This window comes from Eumetopias jubatus, unplaced genomic scaffold (genome assembly GCF_037043125.1).
Source record: "Eumetopias jubatus isolate StellerSeaLion01/CBP00866 unplaced genomic scaffold, mEumJub1_p1.0 scaffold_8, whole genome shotgun sequence".
NCBI classification, from domain to species: Eukaryota; Metazoa; Chordata; class Mammalia; order Carnivora; family Otariidae; genus Eumetopias; species Eumetopias jubatus.
In genome coordinates, this window is record NW_028274814.1 from 52853821 (window position 1) to 52881278 (window position 27458).

At 39.0% G+C, this 27458-nt stretch overlaps 1 protein-coding gene across 2 annotated transcripts; it reads left to right on the top strand.

Annotated features, from left to right (window-relative positions):
• The first annotated feature begins 227 nt into the window (after positions 1–227).
• Positions 228–21370, top strand: MGST1 (microsomal glutathione S-transferase 1). Of its 2 annotated transcripts, XM_028119752.2 has the most exons (5): positions 228–393; positions 522–582; positions 6806–6953; positions 9351–9445; positions 20765–21370. In XM_028119752.2, the coding sequence occupies exons 3-5, from the start codon at positions 6828–6830 to the stop codon at positions 21009–21011; spliced, it is 468 nt and encodes a 155-aa protein (XP_027975553.1). In that variant the 5' UTR covers positions 228–393; positions 522–582; positions 6806–6827; the 3' UTR covers positions 21012–21370. The 2 variants fall into 2 exon arrangements, with proteins under 2 accessions (XP_027975553.1, XP_027975552.1); XM_028119751.2 differs by lacking the exon at positions 522–582.
• The last annotated feature ends 6088 nt before the right edge of the window (positions 21371–27458 follow it).

Here is a 27458-nt window from a genome sequence, read left to right on the forward strand (position 1 = left end):
TGGCTGAGTTGTTAAGCATCTGCCTTCGGCTCAGGTCGTGATCCCCGGGGTCCTGGGATCTAGCCCCCCCATCAGGCTACCTGCTCCGGAAGCCTGCCTCTCCCTCCCCCACTCTCCCTGCTTGTGTTCCTGCTCTGGCTGTGTCTCTCTCTGTCAAATAAATAAATAAAATCTAAAAAAAAAAAAAAAAAAAAAGTCAGGCCAATTAGGGGAGGTGCTTGGCGAGGCTGGGAGTCGGGCTTGAAGCTCCGGAGAGAGAATTAACTGGAAATTGGCCAGAGTGGGCGCGGCGCCTGCGACCCGCCTCCCCGAGCGGTAAAAGTCACCGCAGTGCCCCCGCGAGCCACCGGCTGGGACAGCTTCGCTGCCGCTGCACTCTTACTGGGACTCACCGTACGTGCCCGGGAAGGGACGCGCAAGGAATGGGTGCTCAGAGGGCGGTGGGCGGGAAGGAGCAAAGTGGGTGGAGGGGGTGGGCTTGAAAAGTCTTTTCCCGCGTGAAACTTCTTTGTTCTCTGTAGGGGCTAAGCTCTGGCTTTTCAATCCGTCGCCTCTGGAACGGAGTTGAGTCCCTGTACCCTGGTAGGTAAATTTTACCCGAGGACAAACTCCAGGAAAGAAACTTAAGAGAGTTAAGTCCTTTCATGTTTAAGTAGTGAGTTACTCACTTTTTATTCTCAAGCCACGCGAGCGTCCACTTTGAATGGGTCCCCTGGAACTCTGGGGTCCCAGAGACGTTAAATCACAACCTGTCAGTGGCGGAGTCGCATTCACCCTGACCCTAGTCTAGCTCCAGAGTCTCTGTGTGCTCTACCCTCTGTGTGCAAATTGTAGTAATATATGAAGTTGCTATAAGTTAGGCAATTTCTGTTCAACCGAAGGGTGTGGAATCCTGCAGTGGCCCTGGGAAAATTGGCCTTTGCACCTACTGAAGTACAAGAAGGATTTGCTCCTCGTGGTTCACTTTGCTAGGCAAGAGGAACATTGGCAAGTTTAGTAATAATAATATAACGACAATAACAAAGTGCAGGAGGACATAGATTAAACTTTGTGATATTATAGCCAGCCCCCCAGTCTGGAGGAGGAAGCCATGGGAAACCCTTATTTGGGAGGTGAGGCCTCGGGTATTACTGTTATGGCGGGCCCGGGGCATCGGAGAGAAGGTGCATGCAAATCTCCCATCTCCTTGCTTTCTTCGAAATAGTCCCAAGGCCTCTTAGTATTCTGGGCACCCTTTGGTTTTCTCCTTTGCCCTCTGTCTGCTTTCTCTCCAAGAGAGTGCCAAGTGGCTTATAATTAAGCATTGTTATAGGGGCACATGGAAAATTCCCCAGATCCTCCAGCTTATAGCCTTTCCGACTTTTGCCGTTTAAGACTAGAGTTCTTCAGGGCCTTAGCTTCCCGTGAATACCAAACTACACACACTTTTTGCATCCCCCCTGGGGGCTTACTGTACTGGGAATTAAGATAGTAATAGGGTTTGCTGTCCTTTGCTGTTCCCCAAATAAGAGGACTATGTAGGGACTTTGGTCATTTTTTAAAGTGGCAAATCAGTCCCAATTTGAATATTGCTCCTGGTGGCAGAAAAGTACAATTTTTTCTAAGGGTTTGTTTTGGAGTGGAGTTTCTCAGTGAGGCTGGGAAAGATCAGCAGAGGCCCCTGAGAACAGCCTTACCTCACATTCTCCCAGGGCCCCCAGCATTTTCTCCCTAGGACCCAGGCTCCAAAGTGTAGGAGGCCAAGTCTGCAATCACCTTGTCCCTTTCAAAAAATCTAGAATTGATAAACAGCAACAAGGCCATTGAATTATCTTTTTTTTTCTTTTTTTAATCTTGTGGTAGCATTACATTTGTTTTAGAAGGTATGAAATTGCAGAGTCATGGCTGAGGGTTGTGTGACCAGATTTTTGTGTGTGTTTCACAATATTGATGTTGCAAGGCCACCATAAATAAGAATAGAACTTTGCCCTTTTTGGCCCAGAGCCCGTGTAAAGAGAAGAGGAATGTTCCACGGTTGAGAGATAAAGACTCAACTGTAATAGATAGAGTAGGGGTAGGTGCTGTATTTGGGTGAGGAGGGCAAGGTAGGAATATGAGATTGGACAGAAAAAGGCCCCCAGAAAACCAGAGTGGTCTAGAATTCTTAGCCTTGATGTTGGATAGACCATGAGCTAAACACTTGAGAAAACTGGGTTCCAGTCTTGACCCCTCCACTGTGAATTTGGGTCACATTACTCAACTCACTCTACCTCTTCAGACTTCAGCTTCCTTACATGTTATTATTATTTTTTAAAAAGATTTTATTTATTTATTCATTTGAGAGAGTGAGAATGAGAGAAAGAGAGAGAAAGCACATAAGAGGGGGGAGGGTCAGAGGGAGAAGCAGCCTCCCCGCTGAGCAGGGAGCCCGATGCGGGACTCGATCCCAGGACTCCAGGATCATGACCTGAGCCAAAGGCAGTCGCTTAACCAACTGAGCCACCCAGGCGCCCCAGCTTCCTTACATGTTAAAAGCGGAGATAAATATTGCTTGCTCTGACTACCTTAGAATTTTCTAGATCAAGTGAGATAATGGGTAAGCTTTTCGAAAACCCTCAAATGATCTCCTCAGTGCCTAGAACAGTGCCAAAGTAGGAACTTATTTACCAAATACTTATATAATATTTACCAGTTCCCAGTGCTTTTCTAATCTTTAGGCTTTGCTCATTTGATACAAGAATCTTGTGAGATAGGAAGTATTATTAACCTCATTATACAGGTAAGGTAAGTAGGTCCCAGAGAAGTTAAACCACAACCAGTAAGTGGCAGAGCCAAATTTACCCAGACTCTAGTCTAGCTCCAGAGTGTGTGCTTCACACTTTGCTCTTTGTCCCTTCAGAGGCGTCACCTCCACCTTAGGGGACTGAGCCCAGCTATCTGGTGAAAAAGATGGTGGTATGCTCTGCTGTGCCAACCAGTGATGGACAATGAAGGGAACGATACCCTGGACAAATATAATTCATCATTGTAACATTTCATTCTCTCTAATTCATAACCAAGTTTCATGTTTTGTCTTTTCTTAGATTATTCATACCTCGTTCCTAGAATACTCAAAACACTTAAAAATTTACCCTCTTAATTATTAACACTACTACACTGCTCTCCTCCCTCCTGGCGACCTCCCTTAGTAAAAAGCATTCACTAATTTTGTGGGGTTTTTTTTTCTTAAAGATTTCATCTACTTATTTGAGAGAGAGGGTGAGAGAGCACAAGTGAAGGGAAGGGGCAGAAGGAGAGGGAGAATTGGGGCTTTGTCCCAGGACCCCGAGATCATGACCTGAGCTGAAGGCAGATGCTTATTAACCAACTGAGCCACCCAGGTGCCCCATTAATTTTGTATTGACTGCAGTGCCCAGCCATGATGTAGGCTCAAGGCAATGTCCTGACAAATCAGCTTTGAAAAAAAGTCTAGGCCAGCACCATCTTATTCCGTGCTGTAAATCACTTCCTTTTCTTTCTTTCTTTTTTTTTTTAATTAACATATAATGTATTATTTGTTTTAGGAGTACAGGTCTGTGATTCAGCAGTCTTACACAATACACAGCACTCACCAGAGTACATACCTTCCCCAAATCACTTCTGTTTCTCAATGTCTTACCTTCTCCTCACCTGTCCCTCTGGTATGCTGGGAGTGGAAGATATTGGTCTCTGAGAAGTGGTTCACGGACCTTTAGGATTTGAAGTCAGAGGCTCAGCATTGGCCCATCTCCCCAAACCACAGACTCCAGGAGTTAAGCTACATTCTTGGTGTTGGAAAAACTCTTGGTGTGAGGTACGCTTTCAATGTGTTATTCACATTGGAAGAAAAAAAACTCGCATTGCCGTTTTCCTGCAACTGCTGACATCTTTGTGTTCTTTTCCCACCAGCAGCTCTGGAAGGCTTCCACTTTTTCTCTACTTTTTCAAGACCAGTTTTCACCAAAAGAAAACCATTGTCTGGACTTATATTCCATTGCTAAATACATTTCATTCTGTAAACATCTGTAGTGACCTACAAAAACTGTTTAGTTGTAAAATTATTGTTAAATAACAACAGTTCCAACTTGATAAACTTTTCTTAATTTTTTTTAATTAACATTCCTGCTGTGTTTCTTCAGATCTCTGTCCAGAGGCATAGGACTTAAGGATCCCTTATTAAGCTAATTACTTTACATGAGCTTTGAAGGATAGTGCAGTTTATTCATGACTTCCTCCCCACCCCCGCCGCCCCCGCTACCAGAACAAGAGCAGATACATTAAATGGTACTAAAAGTATTACCTTGCACTGAGAGCTTATATCACATTCTGTGCTTTCAAGACTGCTGACTTGTGGAGGTGCATTAATGTATCATATGCATTTGGTTTTGTTCTTTACACTGAAACATACAGTTTCTGTTTGCTTAAATCTGAAGCACATATTCAGCCTAGCTTTCAAAATAGGAGTTACTGGGACGCCTGGGTGGCTCCAGTTGGTTAAGCTTCTGCCTTCCGCTCACGTCATGATCCTGAGCTCCAGGGATCGAGTCCCACATTGGGATCCCTGCTCGGTGGGGAGTCTGCTTCTCCCTTTGCTCCTCCCCCTGCTCGTGCTCTCTCTCTCTCAAATAAAATCTTTGAAAAAAATAGGGGTTACTTCGGAAGTTTTGGTTTCTTCATCTGAAAAATGGGAGTAATAGTACCTACCCTGTAGCATCACTGGGAGAGGAAACAAGATAACAGATGTGAGGTGCCCCAGCCATAGGCAGGCATTCAGTCAGTGTTCGTTGAATCAGCAGTGAGCACTTTACAGTCTCTTGAAGGAGACAGTGAAGTGTAGTTAGTGTATAGATATGAAGTCAGAGACGTGGGTTTGTGTCCTAGCTTGGCTGCTTAACGTCTCTGAGTCACACTTTCTCCATCTGTAAAATGCATATAGTTATGAGGACTATACCAAAATAGTTACAAAGATTATGTAACACACATAAAGTATGGGGCATAGTTGGACGTTATAAAATTAAGCATATATGTATATGTGTGTTGTTTATATCACATTCACAGCAATATGTAGACAGCTATATGGCCAGTCACAGAGTAGAGAAAGAGATATAGATTTATAGGTTATTGGTAGATGAGTAGAATGATCAGAATTTGATCGATGTCAGTCTGATAAGGTTGCATACAGGGGTTGAGTTTCAAAGGCAGGAATGGACATTGTGTCCAAGAAACTGAATTCCATGCTAAGCAGGTTAAATAGTGTTGAAGCTTGGGTGTTAGAAAAGATGTGTGTTTATGTGGAAAAGAGAGAAGAAACAGACAGCAGAGCTAATAACAGAACAGGAGGATGTTAAAAAGAATGGCTACCAGGTAAGGTAGGGAATTTAAATTTTAAGCTTTACCTGAAATCCCTACCCACTTTGACTTGAGTATCATCAGCATACCTTAGCTTCCCTTCTGGGTACATTCCCAATTATATTTCCAACTCCAGACAGACAGTTGGCGTTCAGTGGAAGGTGAAGTCATGTGAAGAGTTACGTAAAGCTAACCTTCCTTCCTTTATTCCCTCTACAAGAGTCCCATAAATGCCACTTCCTTACTTTGCATTTGCCCGGCATTTTGTTTCCATTATCCTGCTTCTCCTTGTTTCCTTGTGTTGGTATTAGTGATGACTATAATCATGGTGATAATGATGATCATAAGGATACAATAACTCTATCGAGGATTCTTCACGGGCCAGTTGCTGTGCTAAGTCTAAGTATATTCCACATGTTATCTCAATTAAATCCTGACAACAAACCGCTAAGTTAGGAACTAACTCGCTATCTCTCTCTATCTCTCTCTCTGTCAAATAAATAATAAATAAAATCTTTAAAAAAAAAAAAAGAAATGAAGGAATTTGGTTTCAGAGAGGCCAAATCTCTCAACCAAAGTTAATAACCAAAAGGTGGGACTGGAATTCAGATCTTGTAGCCTGGAATCTTAAATACTATTGAAATGACAAAAAGCTATAAGTTGGCTTTCTAAAGCAGGACATATATTAGAGCTTAGGTGTTTCTTATTTTATTTTATTTTTTAAGACTTTATGTATTTGAGAGAGAGAGTGGAAGCAGGGGGGAGGGAGTGAGACGCTTAGCTGACTGAGTCCCCCCAGGAGCCCCAGAACTTAGGCGTTTCTTTCTTTCTTTCTTTCTTTTTTTTTTAAAGATTTTATTTATTTATTTGACAGAGACACAGTGAGAGAGGGAAAACAAGCAGGGGGAGCGGGAGAAGGAGAAGCAGGCTCCCCGCCGAGCAGAGAGCCCGATGTGGGGCTCGATCCCAGGACCCTGAGATCATGACCTGAGTCGAAGGCAGACGCTTAATGACTGAGCCAGCCAGGCTCTCCAAACTTAGGCATTTCTAATCAAACATTAATGGTGCCACTATGTACATAATTTAATGTTTCTAAAGAGATCAATCCATGAACTCTGGTCTTTTGTGTCCAACTTGTGGTTGATCTTGATGCAAAAATAGGATTTTAGTCTATCTTTACACATTTTGCCCATTTACTTTTGCTTCTCATACCCTTACATTTTCATTTTCACTCCATGCTTGTTTGATACTTTCAAGCTTAATGTTATAGAACTAGAAAAAAAAAAACCACGTATATTGTTTATTTTGAAATTTTAGAAAAGATTATTTCTCCTGCAATAACCCAAGATATTTTTAAGAACAATATGGTTAATGCTGCAATATAAGTACACCAAGTGACTGTAAGGTTATTTGAGGTATTTATGTCTGCCTTTCTTCCCTTGTCTAAACTCTTTTTAAGATTCCAGACCAAAATTGAAAAAATGGTTGACCTCACTGAGCTAATGGAAAATGAAGTATTCATGGCCTATGCTTCCTATACAACGATTATTCTTTCAAAAATGATGTTTATGAGTATTGCAACTGCATTCTATAGATTGACAAGAAAGGTAAGACAATTGGAGGCAATCATTTCCTTTAAGGGTTGGCATTTTGGAAAACAATTTTCTTAATTTACTTTTTAAAAAACTTTTTTGGTAAAGCCCAATGGCACATTGTTTAATGTTGCAAATGAATTATGCCATCATTTGGTATAGATGCATCTGACATATTTATGGAACAGGTACTTTCTCCCGGAAGTCAGTAAAGTAGTTTTTTTCCTTGTGGCTTTTACCTTTTGTCATGCTACTTAGTACATGAGATTCTTGGAGTGTCAAAGTTTTCAAGAAAACTCTATGATTTTGAAGTTAATTTTGCCAGCTAGAGTTTAGAAAATAGTCATTTTCCAGACAGCTGGTGTTTTTAGTTCTATTACAGGTCAAGGATACACCTTTGGGAATAGAATTAAGTCCTTATTATCAGTAGAGCCTTTTATGACTGGGGCAAAGCATTTGAATTTTGTGTAGTTCTGACTTCTTAAGTGGATGCTATTTCTGCCTAGCATCATAAGAATGATTTTTTCTTAAACTGGAGACTTGGGGAAGGTAGTAGAAAGATTTTGAAAACTATATCCTATACTCAAGCAGGGTTTATAACACAGTAAGTGGGGGTAGAACAAAGCTACCTTGACAAAGTTAAACTATTTTCACTGGTGTGGTCCTTGTCCCTAGTCAGCAATTTCTTCCTGGAAACCACCTATTTCTCTCTGTCTTTTTTATTTATTTGTTTATTTCTTTATTTAGAGAGCAGAGGAGGAAGGGAAGAGAGAGAATCTTAAGCAGGCCTCACACCCAGAGCAGATCCCAACATGGGGCTCAATCTCACTACCCCGAGATCAAGACCTGAGCCGAAATCAAAAGTCGGATGCTTAACCAAGGGAACCACTGACGCGCCCCCCCCCACACCTATTTCTCTCTTAGTGCCTGTCCTGAGTTTTTGTCCTTCAGAGACTTGCTTTTATCTAGAGGTTATTGTCATCCTTAAGGTATTTCCCTTTTACTGTCTTGAGGTATAATTCCTTCCCAAGGATATTTGCATTTTAATGGGGGGGCACCTACAGACATATTTAAGTCTCCAAGGGGTCCAGGTGTCAAAGCTGCAGGCTGTAAAGTGGCTTCCGACCCCCGGGTCCACAGTGTCCTCTAGAAACAGAGTAGTACTAAGCATAGCAGAAATGTACCCCATCTTACAAGAAAAGGAGAAAAGAACTCAAATTTGTGGAGTGCCGGTGATATGTGCCAGGAGCCATGTGATACTCTTTGTATGTGCAAAATCATTCAATTGTTAGTATTATCATGTGAAATGAGAATTAATCCCCCCATTTTATAGATGAGGACCTGAATGAAAGTCAGACAGGTTAAGTAGTGTACCCAAGGTTATACACCAATAAAGAGTGAAGCTGAGATTCTAATTCGGATTGCTGTAAACTCAAATCCCATGCACACTTTCCACTGTAATACATTTATTTACTTATTTGAAACATATTTATTGAACATCTAGCATGTGCCAAGCATTTATTTAGAAACAAGATGGACAGAGCTGATCTCAAGAGCTGATAGCGTATCATGTCCCTTCCCATCAGTTCTCCTCAACATCTTTATCTGAAATAAATGCTTATGTCATATTTAGAAAAAAAGTGTAATATTTATGGATTTCTAAGCTTAAATTAGGCTAATTCTGTAGTTCATGTTTATCTTTATTATAAATTATTAAACAGTGGAACATACTTAAATATTTCTTAAATGCATTTTTCAGGTTTCAAGGGATGGGGAGATCGTATCAAACAGCATAATAATTTGCAGGAAGGAATAAGTGAACATATGCCCTAGAACACGTACTTGGTATTTTTAGGAATGCTGTTCAACTTCTTATGTTTCACTATATTATTCAACCCAAAGTATCTGTTAATTCAGCCAAAGAAAAGAGATACACGTATCCTGACAAAGTACAAAATACACTTCCTGCCCCTCACTCTTACACTTCTTGCCTGGTCTCTAACATCCATGGTTAGTAAATTAAAGACTTTCATATGATCCAACCAGTTGGGAATGTTAATATGCGAGGGAAGTTCCATCAACATCACTATAAAGCTGCCAGTTCACCATAATAATAGTCAATGATGGCTTGGAATCAGGCTCTCTTTTCCATTTTTGCTTCCTTTTCACTATTTTTATACATTAGTTTTTATTTAAGTTCTTATTTATGCTTTTCTTTAAAAAATGCTTTGCACTGTTAGGAAAAGCTTAAAGTCTAGATCCCTCCCCGTGTTTGAGCTCCAAATTTTCTTTTCATAAGGGCCAACCTGGATGCCTGTATTTCTTCCATTAAAATGCAAGTAACTTATCAGGTAGAATACTCCCATGTTATTTGGCATTTGAAATACCTTTTTTTCTTGGAATTTGGAATAGGTTTTTGCCAACCCAGAAGACTGTCCTGGCTTTGGCAAAGGAGAAAATGCCAAGAAGTATCTTCGGACAGATGACAGAGTGGAACGTGTACGGAGGTAAACCCACTGTCTCCTGAAATTATTTACTTGATCAAAGAATTTTGGTCAAGGAGTTCAGTGAGGATGTTGGGGATCATGAGAAGGGAGAAAAGTCACTGATCTTAACTAGTCCATATAATAATTATAGAAAATTAGGGATCTAGAAGTCTCCAACTCTCACTGCAATTGCACATGCCAATTTCCTACTTCGTTGGGGTTAATGACTTTTTTCTCTGTAGGGATTTTTCAAAAAGGATTACAGGTAGAAGGTAAAATGAGGATGGTGGATTTTTGCAGTTTTGTCATCTTTCTCCAGAGCTGAGACTGTCGGCTTGTGTGAAACGTTGAAGATACTTTTGCATAAGGCTCAAAATATGAACGTGGGAAATCTTGCCCTCCTTTCTCTCTCTCCTTTATAGGTATTATGTTTAATGTACTGAGAATTCAATGAACAATGAAAAGCAGTAAGCCAAGATACCATCCACACAGCTTCCTAATAATATAATTAATACACTGCTTTAAAAAAGCAAACTGAATTCTAGTTCTGAAGGTATACTTCTTAATCCTTGCCATAAAGTCACGTAAATTGCAAACTTTCTTTTTTACCTCTACTGAACTGTAGTCAACAAATAAAATTGTAAGACATATAAAGTGCATAGCATCATGAGTTGATACACATATATGTTGTGAAACGTTTATCCCCATCGAGTTCATTAACACATCCATGACCTCCAGCTTTACCAGCCCCTTTGTTTTTTTAAGTGAACATTTAAGTTCTAATCTGTTAGCAAATTTCATTTATAGAGTACAGTGTTATTAATACACTGTATTAGTCACCATGTTACACTTCAGATCTTCAGACCTTCTTCATCTCATAACTGAAATTTTGTACCGTTTTACCGGCCTCTTCTTATCTCCCCCCCTCCCCCCGCAGCCCCTGGCAACCACCTTTCTACTGTTTCTGTGAGTTTGACTTTTTTTTTTCCCTGTCTTTTAGATTCCACATATCAGTGATACCACACAACATTTGTCTTTCTCCGTCTGCTTTATTTTACCCAGCATAGTGCCCTTCAGGTTCATCCATGTTGCTGTACATAACTTTTTTAAGGGTGAATAATGTTCCGTTGCACGTATATACCACATTTTCTTTATCCAATCATCTGTTGATGGACACTTAAGTTGTTTCTAGATCTTGGCTATTGGGAATAATGCTGCAGTGAACATGGGAATGCAGATATCTCTTTGGAATAATGGTTTCTTTTTCTTTTTCTTTTCTTTTCTTTCTTTCTTTCTTTCTTTTTTTTTTTTTTTTGGATATATACCCAGAAGTGGAATTGCTGGATCCTCTGGTAGTTCTATTTTTAATTTTTTGAGGACCCTCCAAACTGTTTTCCATAGTGGCTATACGAGTTTACATTCCTACCAACAGGGTTCCCTTTTTTCCACTTCTTTGCCAGCCAGCATTTATTATCTCTTGTCCTTTTGACAATAACTATCCTGAGAGAGGGGAGGCTAATCAAAACCATTGATTTTTGGATGATTTTGAATCAAAATCAGTGGTTTTGGATGTCTTCTTTGGACAAAAGTGACTACTCAGGTCCTTGCTTATTTGTTAATTGGGTTATTATTATTATTATTGTTATGGAGCTATATTAAGTTCCTTGTCTATTTTGGATATTAACCGCCTACACTATCAGATATGTGGCTTGCAAATATTTCCTCCGTAGATTGTTTTTCCATTTTAGTGATGGTTTCCTTTGCTGAGCAGAGGCTTTTTGGTTTGATATAGACCCATGTGTTTATTTTTGCTTTTGTCGTCTTTGATTTTGGTGTCAAATCCAAAAAAAATCATTGCCAAAGCCAATGTCAGGGAGCTTACCTTCTATGTTTCCTTCCAGGAATCTTATGGTTTCAGATCTTATGTTCAAGTCTTTAATTTATTTTGAGTTAATTTTTGTGTATAGTATAAAATAGGGTCAGGTTTCATTCTTTTGCATGTGGAAATCCAGTTTTCCCAACACAGTTTATTGAAGAGACTAGCCTTTTCTATTGCATATTATTGGTTCTTCTGTAAAAAATTAATTGACTATAAGTACATGGGTTTATTTCTGGGTTTTCTATTTCTGTTTCATTGATCTATGTGTCTGCTTTTATGCCAGTATCATACTGCCTTGATTACTATAGCTTCGTAATACAGTTAGAAATCGGGAAGTGTGATACCTCCAGCCTAATTCTTCTTTCTCAGATTTGCTTTGGATTATTCAGGGTCTTTTGTGGTTTCATACAAACTTTAAGGTTGTTTTTTCTATTTCTCTAAAAAAATATCATTGGGATTTTGAGAGGGGGGTGCAATGAATCTGTAGTTCACTTTGGATAGTATGGACATTTTAACAATATTAATTCTTCCAATTTGTGAACACAGGGTATCTTTCCATTTACTTGTGTCTTCAGTTTTTTTCATCAGTGTCCTGTAGTTTTCAATTATAGATCTTCCACCTCCTTGGTTAAATTTACTCTTCAGTATTTTATTCTTTTTGATGCTATTGTAAATTGAATTCTTAATCTCTCTTTCTGGTAGTTCATTTTTAATGTAAAAAATGCAACTGATTTTTGTGTACTGATTTCATATCCTACAACTTCTCTGAGTTCATTTATTAGTTCTAACAGTTGTTTAGTGGAATTAGGGTTTCTGATATAATATGTCATCTGCAAATAAAGATAATTTTACTTCTTTCTTTACACTTGGATGATTTTTATTTCTTGCTCTTGATTAATTGTTCTGGCTAAGACTTCCAAACTATGCTGAACAAAAGTGGTGAGAGTGGGCATCCTTATCTTATTCCTGATCTTACAGGAAACATTTTCAGCTTTTCATGATGTATGATGTATGTTGTTAGCTGTGGGATTGTCCTGTATGGCCTTCACTGTGTTGAAGTACATTCCCTCTATATCTAATTTATTGAGAGTTTTTGTCACGAAGGAATTTTGAATTTTGTCAAATGCTTTTTTGATATCTATTGAAATGATTATACTATTTTTGTCCTTCTTTTTGTTAATGTGGTATTGATTTACAGATGTTGAACCATACTTACATCTCATTTGATAACAGTGTATGATTCTTTTTCTAGTTTCTTGAGGGTTAAAGTTAGATTGTTTATATGATATCGTTCTTTTTCTTAATGTAGGTATCTATCACTATAAACTTCCCTCTTAGAACTGCTTTTGCTTTATCCCGTAAGTTTTGGTATTTTCTGTTTCTATCTTCATTTGTCTCAAGATATATTTTTTAAAATTTCTCTTGATTTCTTCTTTAATCCATTTGTTGTTTAGTAGTATGTTGTTTAATCTCCACATATTTGTGAATTTTTCAGTTTTCTTCTTGTAATTGATTTCTAGTTTCATACTGTTATGGTTGAAACAGATGCTTGATATAACTTCAAACTTCTTAAATTTATTAAGGCTTGTTTTTGGCCTAACATATGATCTGTCCTGGAGAATATTCAATGTATATTTGAGAAGAATGTGTATTGTTGCTGTTGGACGGTGTGTTTTTTAAATGTCTTTTGGGCTCATCTAAGCTAATGTATAGTTTAAGTCCAATATTTTCGTATTGATTTTTTGTCTGGATAATCTATCTGTTATTGAAAGTGAGGTATTGAAGTCCCTTACTATTATTATTGTATTGTTACTTCTCCCTTTAGATCTGTTAATATTTGCTTTATATATTTAGGTGCTCCTATATTAGGTGCATAAGTATTTACTAATGTTATATCATCTGATGAATTGACCTCCTTCACCATTATATAATGGCTTTCTTTGTCTTTTGTTACAGTCTTTAGCTTGAAGTCTGTTTTGTCCCATGTTAAGTATGGCTTTCCTGCTTTCTTTTCTGTTCCATTTCCATGGAATATCTTTTTCCATCCCTTCACTTTCAGTACCTGTATCCTTAAAGCTGAAGTGAGTCTTTTATAGATAGAAATAGTTGGATCTTGTTTTTTTAATCCATTCCATCATTCTGTGTCTTTTGTTACAGTTATTTTTGCTACTTTTGTCTTCTAGTCTTTATACTAGAGTTATGCGATGTACCCACCATCATTACATTAGTGTATTTTGAATTTAATTATACTTGCTTTTACTGGTGACTTTTATACTTTCATGTGTTTTCTTCTTACTAATTAGTGTCCTGTTTCAGCTTAAAGAACATTCTTGAACATTTCTAGCTGCTGTAGTGGTGATGAACACTTTCAGCTTTTGTTTGGAGAATTCTTTATCTCTCCTTCAATTCTGAAGGACAACTTTGTCAGGTGGAGGAGGATTCCTGCTGGCACTTTTAATTTTTTATTATTTATTTATTTTGAGACCTTAGAATATATCATCCCACTCTCTTCTGCCTTGTAGTTTCTGGTAAAAAATATGCTGATAGTCTTATGGGGCTTCCCTTATATGAAACTAGCTACTTTTCTCTTGCTGCTTTTAAGATTCTCTCCTATCTTTCACTTTTGGTAATTTAATTATAATGGGTTTCAGTGTGGGTCTCTGTGGATTCATTTTTTTTACTTCTGAAGTTCCTACATCTGGATGTCTGTTTCTTTCTCTGGGTTAGGAAAGTTTTTAACCATTATTTTTTTGATTAGGCTTTCTGCCCTCTTTTCACTCTCTTCTACTTCTGGGACCTGCCTAATATGTACATTCATCTTTTTGATGGTATTCCATAAGTTCCATAAACTATATTTACTCTTTGTTTTTTCTTTTTGTGCCTCCAGGTAGATGAATTCCATCACCCTGTTTTCAAGTTTGCTGATCCTTTCTTTTCCTTGATTTAGCCTGTGTTGAACCCCTCTATGGGATTTTTAAATTCAGTTATGTTCTTCTGCTCTGTGATTTCTTTTTGATTTTTTTTTATATTTTCTATTGCTATTGAAATTCTGACTTTGGTCATGCATTTCTCTTCTGACCTTGGTGAGCATCTTTGGCCATTATTTTGAACTCTCTATTAGATTACTTATTTCTATTTCATCAAGATCTGTTTCTGTAAATTTATCTTGTTCTTCGGTTTGAAACATATTCCCCTATTTTTTCATTTTCCTTGGCTCTGCATTGGTTTCTCTGCATTAGATAAAAAAAAAAAAAAAAACAAAACAAACAAAAAAAAATACTTCTCCAGGTTTTGGCAGAGTGGTCTCATGTAGGAGATGAAACTTGTCAGGTATCCTGGCCTGAGCCTCTGGTTGTCTCTCAGATGTTTGTGATTCTCCAAGCTGCCTTCTTTGTTTTTACCGGCTCCCAATTGTTCTGGGTGTGCCAAGACTTGTCACATGTTCTAAAGGGAGGAACACAGTCAAGATCTAGATGTAGGCTGATTGGAAGCTGGATGCTCAGGTAGCAGTGGGAAAAGTATGTAGTTAAGCCCCTTCTAGGGAGATCCTGGATTTGGACATTTTTGTCTGCTCCATCTGTGCTGGACCTAGATATAGCCATGGGGAGGGATAGTTGCAGTGACTGCCTGGGCTTGTTGAGAATGATTCTTTGTTTACTGTATTTTTATAGGACTCATGAGTGGTAGTGCTATTAGCTATCAAGGCCAGGTGATCCGGAGACCCAGCCCTAGGGCTGCAGCCATAAAAACTGGAGTGCATACAGGTATATGAGCTCCTTCCAGAGAGATTCTGGTGACTGGGATCAAGCTAGAGGGAGAAGGTGGAGGAGATGTCTGCTGGCTTCCCTGGTTTCTAGGAAGGATCAAAGCCCAACCCTAGATGCATGCATACTGACACTTAGGCAGTAGATTTCAAAGTATGCAGTTGGATCCCTTTCAGGAAAAGACTGGGAGATGGACAATTTTGCCTGCTCCCTCTGTGCTGACACACAGCAAGTCTTGGGCTTCCCTTAACAATTTCTCTTCTGTTTGCTGTAAGTCTTCTGGGTCTTGGGAATGCAATCCTCATTGATTTTCAGAGCTAGATATTTTGAGGTCCCATCCTTTGGTGAGAGTCATAAATGTTTGGGCACTAAATGTGGGGGTCCAAACCGATTGTTCCTGAGAAAGAAGCTTGGAGTTGGGAGTTCCCTCTCAACTGTATGGCACTATGCTGGGGGTGGGGTTTGTGGCAAGATTGTGTCTCAGCCTTTCCTACCCATTTCAATGTGGGTATTTGCTCAATGTGTTGGAGTCACTTAGCTGGTTTCTGGATTTCTTTCAGAGGTAATTACTTTGTGTGTAGCTGTACATTTGAGGTGGCTGTGGGAGGAATGGAGTTAAGGAGCCTCCTATGTCACCATCTTGGATAACCTGCTTCCCCCACAGAATTTTTTGTATTGGGAGTCTATTACCAATCTATTAGTTACCTTTTTCTAACATCGGAAACATCAAATTATATACCGTCTTCTCACTTAGTATTGTCTAACGCTCATCCAAACATCGTTCAATTTTAAGCACATTTCAAGGAATAAGTAAAATTATATAAAATTAAAGAAACAGTGAAGTGTTTTCATAGCCATACTTAAACATACAGATATTTTGTTTTGTGGTGAATAGTTAAGATAGGAAACATCATGAGTATATTTGATGCACTGTTTCAATTTGGTGAGTATGAATAGGTGAACTGGATACTGAAATAAAAGAATTTTATTTCTGTAATTTGGGAACCAGCTGGAGTTTCTAAACCCTCTAGGATCTAGATCATATTTGCATTATCACTTTTCTTGATTCCCTGTGAAAGTCTGAAGCCCCTCCCAAGATTTCGGCAGATTCCTGCAGATTCCCTCTGGTATATGATCTCAAGATTCACTCTCAGTCTGGGTTTCTACACGTGTGCATGTTTCCATAGTCTACATTTTGTTAAGCTGATGTAAACTTGGCTCTTTCCTCAACTCTCAACAAACCAACTTAAAAAATGTGGATAAAAGAGACTTGATGAAATTGAGGTGTTTACATTATGGCAACGCAAACATTTCAAGTTGTATGTTAGACAGCTTTGACAGTGTCCTTCAGCATCCTGTCCCTGGGGAAGTTGCACTGTACCTTCTTCCCCTCAAATAATGCCCACCATTACACCATTTTGCAGGTTCTTCCTTGGCTTCATATACTCTTCTGCTCTTCTAGTACCAAAATTATGCAAAAAATTTAACCCCAAGTTATTTATTAAACAAGAATGTTTTTCTCCTAAGAGGAAGTCTGTGCTAGGTAGTTTGAATAAAATGTTAACTTCTGCTTCACATAGTTATATATTTGTTAAATTAATGGTCTTACGAGTAAATCAACCAGTCTTAAAAATGGACGATTCCAAGAATGTGGATCTAAAATGGTTTCAGGACGAAGAATGTGAAAATTTCAAACAGTATCAGAAATTTGTAAGTGTTATGATGAAAAAGAATAAACAGTAGAAAAGGTGAGTACAGCTTTGTGGAGTTGCCAAAACCACCAAAGAGACATTAAGCAGTTTAAAACTTTTGTTTTTACCTTTTTGTACATCCCTTCTAGAGCAGATAATCACATACATGATGCTGATCACGACCCTATACTCATAACATTGCCCAGGACTTGAAAGTGATAACAGTTCAATGCTCAATAGCATTAGTAAGTTTGAAGGGAACATCCAAGTGTCATGTGTGAAAGCTTAACAAAAGATATTTTAATTTTGAGATTTTAGATTTTTCCCCATTCTCCCCTCCCATCCCAACCCCCCGCCCCGCCCCCATGCCCATAGGACTGACTGTACTTCTAGAGGAGAAAGCCGTTATTGAAGCTAGTCAGGTTGTGAACAATTTACCTTAGTTCTTTCTGAAAGGAATCCGTGTCCTAGAAGAGGTGCAGCGACTGTGTGCACAGCGCCCCCTGGTGGTCAGACACTGCCTTTTCAGTGTGGCAACAGAAGAGTCTCCAAGAAAAACAAGGTGTCCAGTTTCCAGTTGTATTTTTTGAGACCTTATCAACACCATCAAAAAGTTTGTAGTAACAGTTCGCTTTTGGAGATACTTTTCAGATAAAGAGTTTCCATAATCTCCTCATTTGATTTTTAATCTGGATTTTTTCCCCCATGACTTCCACATATAAAGCTATTTCTATCAGTATATCCCAATGGCAGGAACTGAATGGGGTTACAAATGAAGTGACAGGGATGCTTTCAGATATGCAATATGGAGAAAATTAATACATACACATATGGGGCAAATAAGTAAAAACATAAAGTAATATATGTGGAAATATCAAGATAAGTGGCTTAAAGTAAGTGACTTGCATTTTGGACAGACAAAAATCAGAGATTAGAAAACATTTTACGTATGTATTTATTTAATCCCATCTCGCCATGTTCTAGAAAGAATATGAGACCATGTATCCATTCAGTACAACAAGATGAAAAGAAAGTTGCAAAGTAATCAGGGCAGCTGGAGAAATAAAGAGAACCATTCAAAAGGAAAAGAAGGAAGGCTTGGGTTTGGTGTATAAGGGCAAGGAGAGACGTTTAGAATACACTACCTTCAAAGGCAAATAATACCTTTTTACTGAGTGTTTAATGGAATATAGGTGACACTCACTGGGGATTCTGTCAAGGGACTGAGCCTTGGGCTGGGAGTTGAACTAGATGGCTTCCCTTCTGGCCCCAGTGCCTGAATAAAGCATTCACTGAGAAATCATTGTGTGTACATTACTGTCATTTCTTGTGTTAGGGTACTATAAAAGAACTTTCCTGCCCTTGAGGGGTTTATAACTTTTCCCTTGAAAATAAGACCAACACGCATGTAGTAATTAGAGAATGATATAAAGCAACCTCTTATTAGATGTTAAGTTGTGGGGGACAAGGTATAAGTTCTTAAAATATCTAGGAATATTGCATGAAGGAAGGGCTTGAAGGATAGTAGGATTTGAGAAGAGGAAGAGGAGAGAGATCATGGCAATTTGGAACAATTTCTTTGTGGGAATTTGGGCACACTGCTCTATGTTGAGCGTGAAGAGCTTTGGCTGAGATAAGGGAGTCTGGAAGTCTGGTATGAGGCTCCTTTTGTACTTGGCCACCCCCAGACAATTCTCAAAGATGTGTAGCAACACTGGTCCAGGTCAGGTGGATGACGCTGAAATCCAGGTGGTTCTGATATGAGGCAGGGAGGTGTGACTGGAGCATCATGAGCACAGAGAAGGGCTGGCGGGAATGTCAGCCACAGAGCAAGCCTATACCAAGGGGCACCTGTCTAAAGAAGAAACGAAAATGGGAACAGGAACCATCACGGGGGGAAGGGGATAGACCCAGATAGAAAGTGGTTGTGAAAACTGAAATTAGCACCTGCTAGTAGATTTTGAAAGCAGTCTAGAAAGGACATGAAGATGAAAGAAGCTGCGCCTATAAGATGAACTCTGTCCTTTGAGCAGAGAAAGGGTTCCAGCGGACAGGTGATACTGAGCTATAGCAGGTGCTCACTGGGAAAGCTGGGAAACCGAATGCCCTGGCCAGGGTCTAAAAAGATGGCGTGAATTAGCATTGAGTATGTCATGAATTAGCATTGAAGATGAGGGTCTGTTGAAAACAGGCCTTCCTAGGACGATGAGCAGTGTTATTTCTAAGATCATTTGGCGGACTGAGGACAGGGAAAGAGAGCTGAAGAGGAGAAATAAGATAGAGGGAGGCCAGAAAAAATGAGGGGCTAGTAAAGTCAAAAGAAGCCCTCCTCCGACCTTCCTTCCCTCAGCCCCCAGTGAACCGCATTACTTCTTACTGCCCTTGACTTTCTTCTCTGTTTTAAAACTGCATTCTATTTGCCCATTGCTTAAGTAGGCTTGGAAGTAGACATTGTTTTCTATGGGGTCTCCCTTTTAAAACTTCTTCCCCAACTTTAAAATGTCTGTTCTTTTAGAAAGTTGTGAGGGAGAAAACTCACATGGCCAAGATTGGAAGTGAAGTTGCATCTGTAGTCTGGCAGGAGAATTCAAAAGACCAAAACAAATAGCCTTGATGTAATTGGTGAACTGGACCCTTCCTCAGTAGGAAATAGCATTCCCGTCCCTTCTTGCCTACCTTGCTCTCAGTAGCCTGTTCCATGATGGAGAGGGGACGGGAACACTCATATCTTTCTGTCTTTTGCTTTTACTCAGAAACAGGTCATTCTTTATTGAAATCTTTCAAAACCATTACTTATCTAGGTGACTGTCACCTTCTCCAAGCCTTTATGTTGTCACCATCTTTGTCAGGAACCTATGTAGAAGAAAAGAAAGTGACATAAAACTAATTTTTTTTTTTGTTTTAAAATACCTATCAATAGCTGATAAGGTCTCTCAAAAATCTCAATTTCTAGTCTAGATTCTAAAGCAGTTTTAAATCTGGCTACTTAAACAGGGACATTAGACTTTAAAATTAAGCACTTTAAAAAAAATCAAGTCAATAATAAACGGGCCTTCTGTTCGCAATCCTAGCCAGAGAAACCCAAGGTGCCATGAACTGGGGGAAATCTTCTAGCCATGGTATAAAGATAAAATTTAGGAAACATATCTTTCTATGATCTATAATTTTTGTGTATTCTTTGTACTTTGCTCCCTCGGTTAGCTAATTCTTCTTGTAATTTGAGGATAGATTGGCTAAAATTTTACCCATATTTGAAAGGCTACTTATGTATTCTGTTATTTGAAGTTGAGAGCATAAGATTCTTGTTATTGAATTGGTAAATTAATTGTTGGTAACCAAGTAGTTGTGGTGAATGGGCAAGGATTGTCTGAGTAACCATTCTGTAGACTGGCAGAAGTGAGGGAGGAGTCTTATGAAAGATTATAACCAAAAGTTCTTTCTTTTGGAAAGAAGAGTTTTAAGAAGACTCTTGAATTGCTATTATATGAACCTCAGAAGAAAAAATATTTCCCATCTACAAAACTGAAGTGAGTTTTATGGCACAGATGCAATTTTGATGTTCTTGAAAGTGAAAAGTGTCTTCTTTGTTATATGTTGAAATATGCTAAAGATAGAACCAAAAATAATAAGACATTTTAAATAAAAGCCAAATGGTTAAAGAAACAAGGCAATTTGAAAAAAAAAAATAAATCTGGGGTGCCCGGGTGGCTCAGTCGTTAAGCGTCTGCCTTTGGCTCAGGTCATGATCCCAGGGTCCTGGGATCGAGCCCTGCATCAGGCTCCCTGCACGGCGGGAAGCCTGCTTCTCCCTCTCCCACTCCCCCTGCTTGTGTTCCCTCTCTCGCTGTGTCTCTCTGTCAAATAAATAAATAAAATCTTTAAAAAAATAATAAATCTGCATTTTTAGGATCCACTAACATTATATTTAGTTTTAGAAGAAAGGGAAAAATGAATGGATTTCTATGGATTTTGAAATCAGTGTTTTGCTAATCATTTTTTCCTACAGAGCTCACCTGAATGACCTTGAAAATATTGTGCCATTTCTTGGTATTGGCCTTCTGTATTCCTTGAGTGGTCCAGATCTCTCTACGGCCATCCTGCACTTCAGACTCTTTGTTGGAGCACGGATCTACCACACGATTGCGTATTTGACACCCCTTCCCCAGCCAAATCGGGCATTGGCTTTCTTTGTTGGATATGGAGTTACTTTTTCAATGGCTTACAGGTTGCTGAAAAGCCAATTGTACTTGTAAAGATAATCATACAACTCATCCACTTATTTTCTAAGAATTCTGTACCTCCAATTTATAATGAATGCTTTTTTAGATTCTAAGTGGGAGGGGAGCAGAGAAATTAAGATGGGGCAAACAGTCTGAATGTTAACATCACCAGTATCATTTATTCTTGTTCTATATTTGTACTCGAAATTTCACATGCTTCTTAAATCTTTTTAATTCTTCCTTAAGTGCCTTGTTGTATATTCTGATTATAATTTGTAACATTCATTCAACATTTAATATTTGAAATCTACAAAAAAGGTGAATGCATGTGTGATAAACCTATATTGCAATATGGCTGAATCAGACCTATGAAATAAAGAATTTAAAGAATAGTTTTATTTGGTTTAATTTTTCCCAACTTATATTTTCAAAAGTTTTAAACCTACAAAAAAGTGGAAAGGTAATACAATGAACCTTTATTTATCTTTCATCTAGATTTACCAATTGTTAACATTTTTGCACATTTGCTTTTGCTCTATCACTAAATGTTTTGTCAGATTAATTTGAAAGTAAATTGCAGATATCATGATATTTCACTTCTAAATACTTCAACATGGATCTCCTTGAATAAGACAATCTCCAAATAACATTATCACACACAAGAAACTTAACAATATAATAATATTATATATATAATTCATACTTAAATTTCCTGAATTTTCCTAATAATGTCCTTTATAACTGCTATATTTTTTTAAAAGATTCATTTATTTATTTAGAGCGAGAGAGAGAGAGAGAGAACATGAGTGGGCGGAGCAGAGGGAAAGAGAATCTCAAGCATACTCTGCCCTGAGCATGGAGCTCGACATGGGGTTCGATCCCTCAACCCTCAGATCAGGACCTGAGCCGAAACCAAGAGCCGGTCGCCCAGCCGACTTCGCCACACAGGCGCCCCTATAACTGCTATACTTTTGATCCACGAATCAAATGAGGACCATGCAAGCATTTTGTTATCATTTCTATTTAGTTTTCAATAAAATGGAAGAGTTCTTTCATTTTTTTTTTTCTGGTTTTAATAGCATCAACATATTTTGAGGAGTATATGCTGATTGTTTCACAGAATGAACCTTAATCTGGCTTTATTTTGTCTATTATTTTCTTGTTCTTAGATTCAGGTTAAACATTTTTGGTGATGTTGTGTCTTTCACATGACAACATATCAATAAGCATATGATGTCAGTTTGTCCCATTATCGGTGATATTAAATTTGATCAACTTAATAAGACAGTATCAACCAGACTTGTCCTTTGTAAAGACATCTTTATTTTTGTAATCATTTGTGGGGACAAATTGACACTGCAAATTCTGTTTTCCTATAAAATTTCACCCAATGGGTTTGGAATCTAATGATACTCAGTTTGGTTTCTACATAAAAATATTAATATATAAATATAAAAATTGATAGAATATATAAGTATACAAACCTATAAACACATAAATCCACACAGATTGAGATTTTTTTGTCTTAAATGGAATTATATGTGTTTAAATCCTCATAATGAAGGATGAACTTTTAAAATATCAATATTTTTCTTGTACTTGCTATTAAATTTATATTAATTATTTATTTGGCTATCTCTTGATTATTCTTAATTTTAAATACATATTTCTTAAAAAATGCCTTTAGTGGCTCATATTTGTTCATTTAGATTTACCACACAAGAGAAAATCATTGTGTAATATTTTAAGTCTCATAATTTGAGCAACTCTAAAGTCAACAAACAGAACCTTTTGGACTACAGAGAATTCTGTACAAGTTTCTCTCTCTTTTTTATTTTATTTTATTTTATTTTTTCTAACATTAAAAACAGCTTTGCCTATCATGGGTCTTGGCTTCAGAAAAGCTTGTGGTATAATTAATGGAAAAGCCCATGAGCTTAGAAGTAAAAAGCCCAAAATTCAAGGATTGGACTTACCTGAATAAACACAGACACACACACACTGCTCTTTGGATTTGAACAATCTATTTACCTTGTCTGAGCTGTAGTTTCCTCAAACTTCTTGTGAGATTTTTTTTGAAGATGCAGTGATCTATGTGTGTGAAACATATAAAAAAAAGTACTTTCTAAACAATAAAGTGTCCTCCATGTGTAAAATTATTTGAGTAATCTATCAGTCATAAAGATTCAGTTACTTGAGTTTTTCCTAGCTTCGTGTGAGATCTCTGTTTAACCATGGTCATTTTTCTCACTGTTTTCTTAAAATTTCTACTTCCCTGGTAATGCTTCTCAGAGTAGAAGCAGAGTGGACTGTGGCTGCTATCCTAGTGGTTAGGATAGGTCAGCTACTAATATTTGATACCCATTACTAAACAATTATCAGGACAAAAAAGGACATTTACGTTTTATATTCTCAGAGCCATAAGAACTATGTGTTATGTGCAGAACACACTTAAGAAAAACTGAAAACACCCAGAGATAACCTACTTCAATTCTCAAGTTTGAATAATAGTTGTAAAGATAATTTTAAATGGTTTCTAACTGTATTTTCCCTTACAAGAGAAGCTGTAGATGTTGGGGGATTTATTAATGGAATTGTTTTAATGGCAACAGGTGGATGAACGGGTAGAATATTCACTGGTCTAGTTTCTCCTGCATCAAGTCTCACCTGACCACATGATAGCCTGGTCTTTAGAGTGAAGTCTGTGCAGTGAGCAACTTTAACCTGTGATCAGACAGACACAGGAAAGAGAGTGCTCAGTTTACCTAAACACTGTTACCTGTGAGGGGTATGATGGATATTTTCATGTTTCTGCCACTTAATTAGAATTCTGAAAGTGAGGATTATGTTTTATTTATTTTTGTATGTGTGTTCTCATTCACGCACACAGACGTGCATGTAAACATTCACATCAGTGCACCTCGTACTCACAAACACCCCACTCACACACACCCACATAAGTACCAGCACTGTCACCAGTACTAACCATTATGGGTACTTAGCGATTAGGTAACATGTTACTGCTTCATGCTTTGCCATCTCCCTTCGCTCATGCCTTGCTCTCTCACTTACCTTAAACCAACTCTATCATAAGTAAGTTGGGATCCTTCTGCAGAAATCAGAAGATATTTATCTGTAATTCTTATCGACACTATATCTAGGGCAGTAAAGGGAGTTTTGTTGGGGAGGGTGCAGGGACCCTCAGATGGGGCTGGAGGGTAGGGCAGGCTTTACGGAAATCTCCATAGCTAGCATCTGTACACACAAATGTGTAAGTGTATCGAATCTATATTATTAGGACACAAGCCCTATTGTTTTATCATATTACATAGAGACTTCTTAGCAGGTGGGGACATCTATTTATAAGATGTACTTATTTGGGTTGGGCACGTTGAAAGGTGGTGGGACATAAGAGACTCATGTATATCAAAGACCTTGGGGCTTCAAAAAAGGTTAAGGAAACCTTATCTAATCAATGCCAAATGAATGAGTCCTTCTATTTTGAAGGCTCGGAGATTTATTCTTTCAGGTAGAGGGGGCATTAGGTCCTGAGAGGTAGAGTCATAGGAACCAAAATAGAAATGAGACTGCAATTGAATTAGAATGGCAGGGAATTCATCGAAACTCGGGCTAGTAACCGTCCCATGGTCTGGTGGTCTGAATCCCACGGGTCAGTCTATTCTGCCTCCGCGGTCAAGGTGACTTGGAAGCTGAAATCACGATCAGAAAGGCTCTGTTGATTTTCTCTGAAGGAGCACTGCCAGAGGTTCTAAAGTTACTCTGGGGCCCAGGGCTCTCCACACGTCAGGTAGGCTTGTGTGGCCAAAAAGCATACTTGGTGAGCATGGGTTAGACCAAAGAGGGTTCGATGAATCAGACATTCGATGGCATAAAACTAAAATAATCTGATACCTCCACTTCAAATTAGAGGAGATCTCATGAATGGGATTAAGAATACTCATAGTTCATTGGCTACAGCATCCTACATTCATCTCCACACTTGGAACAGCCTTGGGGGTGGGGTTAGGAAGACCGAGTCTGATCTGATGCAAGTCCCTCATCAATGTGAGTGCTCAGACACAGTCAACATGTATCTTCATGTCCTTATTTTTCCTTGTTTCCTTAGCTATCTGATCTCTCCTTTGACTGAGAGTCCACCTCTTGTGTCTTCATGTTCCAGAAGCTAATGACTTATACCTGTGCTAGGTTCAGCTAGGAGATTAATTATCAAAAAGGAATGGTGCGGGGGGGGGGGGGCGGTGCGGAGCAAGATGGCGGAGGAGTAGGAGACCTGGATTTCTTCTGGTCTCAGGAATTCAGCTGAATAGGGATCAACCCATTCTGAACACCTACGAACTCAACAGGAGATCGAAGATAAGAATAGTAACAACACTCTGAACAGAAAAGCGACCACTTTCTGGAAGGTAGGACATGCGGAGAAGTGAATCCGAGGCGATATACGAGAGGATAGACTGCAGGGGAGGGGGCCTCCGTCGGCCGCTTCTCGCAAGTGATAGAGCCGCGGAGCACAAAATCGGAACTTTTAGAAGCCGGCTCCGCTGAGGGACGTCGCTCCAGTGGCTAAGCGGGGGTGGAACCCTCGCGGGACAGTGTGGTCTCAGGATCCTCGGGGTCACAGAAACACCCGGGGTGCCTGAGTGCGGCAGAGCTCCCAGGTATTGGAGCGGGGAAGCCGGCTGCAGAGACGGGGCCGAGGCACGGGCTCTCAGCTCCGGGTTGCCATAAACTGTGATCCGCGGCCCAGTCGGGCCACTGCTCCTCCAGCAGGGACCCAACAAGCGGCAGAGCTGGGGAGACTCCCCTTCCTCCCCCGGGGAGGAGCGGCGCAGAACCGCACCGCAGGGATCTGCTAGGTTTGGAGACTCCAGACGGGGTCGGGTGCCAGAGATAGAAACGCTTGATCACAGGCCGGGTGAGCACGGAGAGCAGCCGGAGACCGGGGAGATGAGAATGACTGCTTTTCTCTGGGGGTGCACTGAGGAGCGGGGCCCCGAGTTCTCGGCTCTTCCGGGTGGAGATTGGGAGGCCACCATTTTCACCCTGGTCCTCCAAAGCTGTACCGAGAGCTTGCAGGGAACAAAAGCTCCTGAGAGCAAACCCGAGCAGCTTGCTTAGCCTGGACTCACAAGGGCGGGGCAATTCCGCCTCCGGCAAAGAGATTTGGGAACCACGGCAACAGGCCCCTCCCCCAGAAGATCAGCACGAACAGCCAGCAAGCCAAGACCAAGTTTACCCATCAAGGAGAACGGGAGAACTCCAGCGCTAGGGGAGTACTGCACATAGAATTCATGGCTTTTTTTACCATAATTCATTAGGTTTTCAAAGTTAATTTTTTACCTGTTTTTTTTTGAATTTTTCTTTTTCCCTTTTTCAAACAACATCTTATCAATCCCTTTTTTTTTAAAAAAAGCATTTTTTATTTTTCATTTTTAAAGTCATATTTTTATCCCTTCATAGTAGTTACCCTTATTTTTGGCATATATATATAAGTTGTTCTCTCTTTAAGATTTTGAGATACAGTTTCTTCTAACAGATCAAAATATACCCTAAATCACTAGTGTATGGCTTTGTTCTAGTCTCCTGCCTGATCACATTCTCTCTCTTTTTTTTTTCTTTTTTCTTTTTCTTTTTAAATCTTCTCCTTTCTTTTTAAAAAACAACTTCTTATCTTATCAATTCCTTTTATAAAATCTTTTATAATTTTCATCTTTACAGTCATCTTCCAACCCTTCATTGTATCAACCCTTATTTTGTACATATATAAGTCTTTCTTCCTTTAAAATTTTAGTAGGCACTTTCTTCTAACAGACCAAAATATGCCCAAAAGCTAGTGTGTGGCACTGGTCTATGCACTAGCCTGATCATATTTGATCATATTCTTTTTGTTTTGTTTTGTTCTGTTTTTGTTTGTTTTTATCTTTTTCTTTTCCCTTTTTTTTTTTCTCTTCTTTCTTTCCCTTTCTTGTCCCCTGGTTTCAGGTCTTTTCTGATTTGTATAGCGTATATTTGCTGGAGACATTGTTAACCTGTCACCATTCTGTTGTCTCATTCATCTATTCTCCTCTTGACAAAATGACAAGACGAAAAAAATCACCTCAGCAAAAAGAACAAGAGGTAGTACCGTCTGCCAGGGACCTACTCAATACTGACATTAGTAAGATGTCAGACCTAGAGTTCAGAATTATGACTTTAAAGGTACTAGCTGGGCTTGAAAAAAGCATGGAAGTTATTAGAGAAACCCTTTCCAGAGAAATAAAAGAACTAAAATCTAACCAAGTCGAAATCAAAAAGGCTATTCATGAGATGCAATCAAAAATGGGGGCACTAACTGCTAGGATAAATGAGGCAGAAGAAAGAGTCAGCGATATAGAAGACCAAATGATGGAAAATAAAGAGGCTGAGAAAAAGAGAGAGAAACAACTACAGGATCACAATGGCAGAATTCGAGAGATAAGCGAT